General features: G+C 36.8%; 1 protein-coding gene across 1 annotated transcript in view; it reads right to left on the reverse strand.

Annotated features, from left to right (window-relative positions):
* The window catches only part of LOC106880629 (uncharacterized), a 72,405-nt gene that overhangs the window by 4,676 nt on the left and 59,370 nt on the right, over nt 1-8,359 (reverse strand). Inside the window, exon 4 of the mRNA XM_014930662.2 lies at nt 2,203-2,265. Within this exon, the coding sequence (XP_014786148.2) occupies nt 2,203-2,265 (63 nt within the window). The remainder of the gene's footprint in view (nt 1-2,202; nt 2,266-8,359) is intronic.

An 8,359-nucleotide genomic window follows, 5' to 3' on the forward strand; every position in this document is an offset into this window, starting at 1 on the left:
ACATCTGCTTCTCCATCTGTATATCTATTTATCCATCCACCTACCTACCTAACTACCTACCTACCTGCCTGCCTACCTACCTACCTACCTACCTACCTACCTACCTACCTACCTACCTTCCTACCAGCTGTTTGTATGTCTATCTATCTATCTATCTATCTATCTATCTATCTATCTATTTATCTATCAATAGATAGATAGATAGATAGTTCTTGTTCAGAATTATGTTTCAACTGATGAACATATCTTCAATTATATATCCTCCAGCCTTTACCATTCCGTCTTTTCCACATGCTTAGTTTGTCTTGACTTGCATAACACAAAACCTTATTTTTAAGATGGCGGAAGGCAGCTAGATGACAAAATAACTAGCCGAACAAAATGCTGAGCGGGATTTCGTCTCTTCTTACGGTCTGAGTTCAAATTATGTCAAGGTCGACTTTGTTTTTCATCCTTTCGATGTCGATAAATGCCAGATTAGTACTGAGATCGATATAATTGACTTACCCCTCCCCCAATATTGGTGACCTCGTGCCAAAATTTGAAAGCAATATATAATTTGGCAGGTATACTTGCTCTTAGAGCTGAATGTGACTTGAACGATATTTTGGATATAACACCGTAAAGTCTCACTGACAATCGCTCTGCATACGCCTCCATTTTAAAGGCCAAACCTCTTAAAGACTCTCTAACCAAAAGTTTTAGAATGTAATCGTGATATTGTCACCTTGTTGCCTGGTCTTTCGTCAAATATTTCTTTTCTAGTTTTATCCGAATCTACATTCAGTCTGCATCAGGTGTATGTTCCTTTGCTTTTGAAGTCAGATATTTCACCAATGTTTTGTTTGCTTTTGTATAATTGTCACCTTCCTGGATTTATCGATAATCAATATCTTGATGTTAATTATCTCAGTATATGATATAATTCTGGAGAGCGCTGAAATAGTTATCCACACATCCTTCCAGTGCTCAAACATTGTTAATTTGTGGAGCGATGCTGAACAGTTGTTGTCACATACAGAAGCAACATAACCGCGCTCTCCTCCTGCAGTAAATGAAAGCAAGCAGTGGTCTTCCCAGTAGCTTCGTCAAAAGAAATATGATAAAGAAAACTGACAACAAAGCAGTTCTTTTTCCGACTAACGCTTATCAACATTTTGGATGATTTTGAGTGGAATTTGATGGTACAATATAGAGTACTAACTTGTAGTGAATCTACTGCAAGATATCTTAGAAGAGTGATACTGTTATACATATGGCCTGTACAACGTGGAATATAATTAAAGATGAGCACTTGCCATTTGTATTCATTTGTATAGTACCTGAGATCTGCGTGGCTTAAGCTGTAGTGCTGTGTCAAAATACCTCCGGGGAGTTTTGCATCTGCAATGTTATCATTCGATAAAAACAAACAGTTTTATTAGACTTGAAAACTACAAGATTAATAATCTGTCCCAAGTCAGATGTAAATATAGACACCACAAATAAGGGATTTGACTGATAATATCAGACCAGACAAACTTCTTGAATATATATACAATGCATGTATGAATAGATCGTGTCTTTGAAAGTAACTAAATATAAAAGCAGTGAACGGGTTTCGATCCTATTAAGTTTTAAAAACTGCTGTGTTTATTCCCCAAGAATTTGGTATATTAGATATCATTAATTAGAGATATCTCTCTTACGTAGCTAATGGGGTAGTTAGTTTTAGTAACTGGTGTATAAGACTGTGTATGGTTGAAACTCAAGGGCTCTAGCTTTGTCACTGATCCCACTCGCTTTTGGATTTTAAACGCCCACAACAGTGAACATTCGCTTCAAATATTCTGCGGCTGATTCAATGCACATATATATATTTTTTTAGCTACTAACAAGATAAACACACACACACACACACACACACACACACACACACACACACACACGCACACACACACATACACACACACACACGCGTTTCAAATTACTAACGACGTAACATCTTTTTGAATTAATTTATAAACGACTTGTTGGAATTCAACGAAATTTCCCCCAGAATGATGGCAAGTTATATGCGCTTTGTGTGTAAAAATCCTAAGGCTTTGTGAAAGTATAAAAAAAACCTCGGCAAGTTGTATGATTTGCACGAACGGTCAGTGTTCTAAATTATCATAGAGTGGTCTGATAATCGTGTTATTATGGGTAGTAAATGTGACTTACCTGTTTCAGAGAAATCTGTTATTAATTCTGAACTTGCAAAAGTTAAATCAACATTAGAATTATCTAAGATAATTGAAAATTCCCCAAACTTTGGAAAAAAATTACGTAAGAGAGCCGACAAGGGTCAGTTGAGGGCTATTTCTCAACGTTCTCTGCTACGAATTAAGGCGTGAAGCTATAAAAAATCCTGGTCTTACAAGTGGAGAACTTTTCAAACGCATTGAGGAAATAAATGTGTTGAGAACTATTCGATGTAATGTTCTGTAAAAGGTCAGTAAACCAGTCACATCAGTTAAAATGCCTCTTTTATACAAAATACATCTAGAAAATTTTCTGAAATGCGCAGAAGATATGGTCGACTTTTATAAAGTTTTGTTTACGGACGAAACTCCTGCTGCCCTTGATAGACTTGATGGACTTGATGGTCGGAGCATGTGGTGAGCTGTAAATGGATGAGATCGTCATCAACGTTTGAGACACCAGCATGGGGAAGGCGGTATCATGATTTGGGCAAGTATTATTGGAGGTATTATGGCTGGTCCTTGGTAAGTGCTGGACAGTGTTAAAGTGAATGCGGACGCATACACGGCGTTTCTGAGGGAACACATTGAAACTTAATGATAAAAGGAAAGGACCACTTTCAAGACGAATTGATGCGCCCTCGCACTCAGCGAATAAGACTACAGAGTGTCTACAATAGTTAGGCTTATGTGGACCTCGGAAGATGAAGTGGCCTGTCTGTTTCTCCGACTTAAACCTAGTAAAACCTTGTAGAGTAATCTAAAGCGACTAGTTTACGAGAATAGGCGCCAATTTCGGAACAAGGATGACCTGTTACAAGTAATAATGGATGTATCGCGTGGTATAATGCAAGATGAGAACCAAAAATTAGCATATTCCACGGACCAGCGCCTTTTCCGACTTATTTCAAACAAAGGCATATATATCCCATACTAACCAGCTTACCAATCAATTTCGAACGCTGTTTATTTGTTTGTTTCCGATTGTTCCATGTTTATGACTGCATGTGTTCCTTTCAGTATGTGCATGAAACAATTACATTTGTATTATCTTGTTTATATGAGTTTTAATTACTCCTCGCTAATAAATTGAAACATTGAAAGTTTATTTAAATTTGGAAAATGGCTGTAATTTCCGTACTGTTTTACGGACCCTCACTTTTTTATATACACAACGCACATATGACAGTTGCCACATTCCTGTGAAAATGTCGTTGAATTCCATTGAATAGTTTATAAATAGAATAAAAAGTCAAAAACCATAGAGAAGGTTGCAAAATGCAACGAAAATTCTGGAAGAAAAGCAAAATGAATATAAAAATAAACTGAGCGGAAATCGAACCGGTGGGTGTGTAAGTTAATAAGGCGTAGAGACAAAATATCTCTTCCCAGACATAACAACAAATATTACGTTGTTGTCGTTAACAATTTGAAACGCTGTGTTTGTTTATATATATATATATATGTGTGTGTGTGTGTGTGTTTGTGTGTGTGTGTCTTTGTGAGTGTGTGTGTCACTTCGTAATGTTCCTTATTATTATTATTGATATGTATGCGTGTGTATGGAGAGAGAGGGGGGAAATAAAGAGACTCTGTTCCATATCTCTTCGAAATGGAAACTTTTCAGTCCATTGTATTTTCCTATTGTTATTACAAGGTAGGCATGCTTCTTTCGTGTGAATCCGTTTTACAAAACTGAAGAAGTCTAGAGTTTTAGTTGTTAGACTTTCAATTTCGTTTGCATGACATTAATTATTGTCTTCGCAGAATATTGGTACTCACAAGAAGCTCTATGTTCCGATTTTCACATACGGAGTTTACTTGGCAGTTTTTCAAGTTTCTGTTAGGCATTACACCACACTACACATAACACAATCATACAATTCCAAGAACCATTCTTGTGCTATATTCCGCATCATCAATATTTTCGCCTCCAGGTTTTTTCCCTTTCTTTTCTTTTTCTTTCCTGTTTCTTTTTCTTTTTTCTTTTCCTTTTCTTTTTTCTTTTTTATATTTTTACAGTCTTCTGTAATGAGATGTCATTTTATATTTTCAAACTTCTTTAATGAAATGTCTAGTATTGTCAAGCCATACCAATAAGTATACAAGCGTAGTTTGTCTCCATGACTTTTATAAAGTTATCAAAGCAGTTCACTCCTGTCTGTTCAACATAAAAATCTAATAGGTTTATAGCTATTGATGTCAATCCTTTTTACCTTGAATTTCCGTATCAATAAATTCTCAACTTTGCTGTCCTCTTTCTTTCAGTATTTAGGCGAAGACTTAGATCTATGGTTAAGAAGATCGCTTCGTAATTATGTGGTGTTGAGTTCAATCCCACTATGCAGCGAACTGGGTAAATATCTTTCGCCACATCCACGGTTCGACTAAATATCAGGACTGAAATTTGAAAAAAATGTTAATATAATCTCTTGGTTCTTCAGCGTATTCATTTCTCTTTTATCTCATCCCCACTGTTTATGTACAATGACCTCCCTTCTCATAGACGTTCCGAAAAAGTCGATGGCATCTGCCTTTCTTCCTCTAAATAGTTGCATAGTGAAACTGTACACCCCTCTCAGTAAAAAGTGGTAGTAACCAGCCATGATAAATAGACTAGTAGCAGGTTCACAGAAGAAGGTCAAAAAGTCGAGAGTACTTGTTATCTGTGTTGATAGTCGTGTCTGTGCTGATATAGTAATTATACTGTGATAGTGAGTGGTCATTATAAAGATCTTTCCTTTTTTTAGGATAATAATATTGTACGACTTAGAGTCGTTCCGAGCCAGATAGAAACATTTTATCGACGACTTGCTGGAACGAGGAGAAAATATCCGAAAGAAATAGATAATTTCTAATTTCCAAAATCGCCCTTTGAAGTATGCTTTTACGATGAATTGTGTACGAAGCCGTTTATTTAATTAAATATTTTTTCAGTGAGTGTAGATAGAATGCACTTTTGTATCTCCCGAGGTGTTATGAAAACAGTAAAGCGACTCGTCTTGCTGGGATGTCGTTACTAGATTATTCAAACTGAACTTGTTGCATTTAGATCTAATACTTGGCATCAGTACCAATGTTTGGTGTTGTCTACACGGATGACTCCGTTCCGGTTTTAATGCTTTTTTTCATGGTCTGTATAACCATTGAATGTCAAACATATTACTTAATATAAGTTGTTGAGCTTTAGAAGAGTTCTTGTGTTTCGGTCTATACATTATAGGTTTATTAGTACCACTCTAGTACTTCAAAAACAATATGTTATCGCAGGCTTTATAAATTCATTAATAGAACAAATCTTACTTTTGATATTAAAAGTTTATTGTTGTTGTTTCGATTACGATCATGATCATCGACGTCGTCGTTGTAATCCTCCTCCACCTTCTTCTTTTTAACATCATCGTCCTCCTCCCCCTCTTCGTCTTCAGCTGTATCAGGCTGAACTCTCTTCATCGAAGCACCGAGTGACTCCATTATCGATCGCATTATATTACTGGGTGGCAAATGCACAGAATATCAGATTTCTGACAGATATGTACTGTTTAAGATTTGCTATATTATCGAGTTTTCATAATAAAAAGACATAAAATGCATTATATAGTTGGATACTAATTGTGTGTTGAGAAATACACTGAGAATGTTAGGCCATAGTAAGGGGTACTGATTTTGTAAGACTTCTGTTGCTGTTCATTACGTTATTCTATTGTGATGGCTGGGTACTGTATCTAATGAGTGTGTTACACAACACTTATAGTGTTAGAATTTTAATTAATTATACATAATTATACATGATATGAGTAGTGGATTAAAATGTTACTTTTTGCTCAGTGTAGAGTTGTGATCCTTGGGTACCGGTTTCCTCTTTTGTTCGTATTCATGCTTATCTTCTTAGGTAGCTATTATAGGCACTCGTTTTCCAAACACGTGAATTTAGGCCCAGTGCGCTACTTATTCGGCATGTTTTTTTTACTGTAGCACCGGATCGATCAATAAACTGTGAGTGGTAGTGGTGGAGGTGGTGGTGGCGATAGTGATGACGGTGACGATGAGGAGGAGTAGGATACTGATAATGATAATGACGATGATGGTGATGTTAGTAGTGATGGTGCTGGTGCTGGTTTTGATGATGATAATGGTGATGATGATGATGATGACGATGAAGATGATGATACTGTAATACAAGAGAGCAATATATATATATATATATATATATATGCACACACACACATACACTTACATATATATATGCGTGTGTGTGTGTGTGTGTGTATGTGTGTGTGTGTGTGTGTGTGTGTGTGTGATGCAGCTATGTAACAAACAACAAACATAAATCAGTGGATTTTTGACAATGTACGAAGGAAATATTTATAAAATAATGATCGAAAGTTATCATCTTCGTAGTGATTATTGTCGACTTCTTAATCAATAGAATCGACTTCTCATTCACGATTATCGATTGAACAGTCAGTAATAACACATTAGCAATGACAGCAATAATCTTATTAATCAGTACGTTTACTGTAGCAATCAGTAACATCGCGGTAATATTGAGGCATTATTCTATACTCATAGCAATGAAAATTATTCTCTAAGAAAGTAAAATTACTTTCTTAGAAAGCTAAACAATAAATCAAGAGGTAACTACAGGGCATCAATGTAATCACTCAAGATGCTAGAAAAAACAACCAAATCTCACTCAACTAACGCATTATCGTCTTTTCAGAGAGAGGCTCATAGATAGATAGATTTATAAATAGATTAGATAGATAGATAGATAGATAGATAGAGAGAGAGAGAGAGAGAGAGAGAGAGAGAGAGTGGGGGAGATAGGTTTAAATATGTAGTCCTTTATACGTAATATCCGAAGAAAGAGAAGCACGTTTATTGGATAGTACTTTCCTCGGTAATGATCAGCACAAAGTTAACTTGATCCTAAAGCAACATCATCATTATCACTATCAACAACGACAAGAATAATAATCATAACAACAATAATTCCAAATTTTGGCACAAGGCCAGCAGTTTCGAGAGAGGGACAGGTACATTACATAGACCACCCCAGGCGAGCTGGGAGAAACGTTAGAACGCCGGGCGAAATGCTAAGCCATAATTTATCTGCCGTTACGTTTTGAGTACAAATTCCGCCGAGGTCGACTTTGCATTTCATCCTTTCGAGGCCGATAAATTAAGTACCAGCTACGCATTGGAGTCGACCTAACCTGTCTTTCTTTCTCCCCTATATGTTTAGCCCCCTGTGGGAAATAAAGGCATAATTACATAGACCCCACCACCACAACCACCGTGCTCAACTGATACTCATTTTCTCGACCTCATAAGGATAAAAGACAAAGTCGACGACCTCAGTGGAATTTGAACTCAGAACGTAGCGACGAGTAAAATAGTTGAGCATTTCTTCCAGCGTGCTAACAATTCTACTAGCTCACCGCCTTAATAATCATAATCCTTTCTACTATAGGCACAAGGCATGAAATTTGTGGGGAGGGTTTGAGCCTATTACATTGACCCCAATGTTTCCCTGGTACGTAATTTATTGATCTGGAAAGGATGAAAGGCAAAGATCTCGGTGAAGTTTGAATTCCGAACCTAAGGACGGGCGAAATTCCGCTTAGCATTTCGTGCAGTGTGTTAACAATTTTGCTGTGGTTTAATATCAAGTGATAGTGCTCTTGGCTTCTAATCTCAACAGATTGTTAACATGTATATGTTTCTTGTTGTTGTAAAAGGTGGGAACACAGATTTGCTTGTCAGTTGCTTGACCATAGCCCTGTGTGCATATCTGATCACGAGCAGACTTAGAGGGGTGCATCATAGCCATGTGTTGAACGGGATTATTTGCGTTTGAATAATGCAACTCGAGAAACATGAGTATTTCATTTATCGTATCCAAACAACCATGATTCAAGGCCCTTTTTCTGAAATGAGATTAGCCACTCCTCCTAAACAAAATCCTAACTGGACCCCACCTGTAAGGTCATGTGCTGTTTATGTTGAATTGAAGTCACCTTGTCGTACACATACCGTTCTCATGCATATACCTTATGAAACGGGTTGTAATGATGGGCATATAGGTTGTAATGATGGGGATATATTTGTGCGGCGTGACTTTGATAATAATA

This window comes from Octopus bimaculoides, chromosome 7, assembly GCF_001194135.2.
Source record: "Octopus bimaculoides isolate UCB-OBI-ISO-001 chromosome 7, ASM119413v2, whole genome shotgun sequence".
Lineage (NCBI taxonomy): Eukaryota > Metazoa > Mollusca > Cephalopoda > Octopoda > Octopodidae > Octopus > Octopus bimaculoides.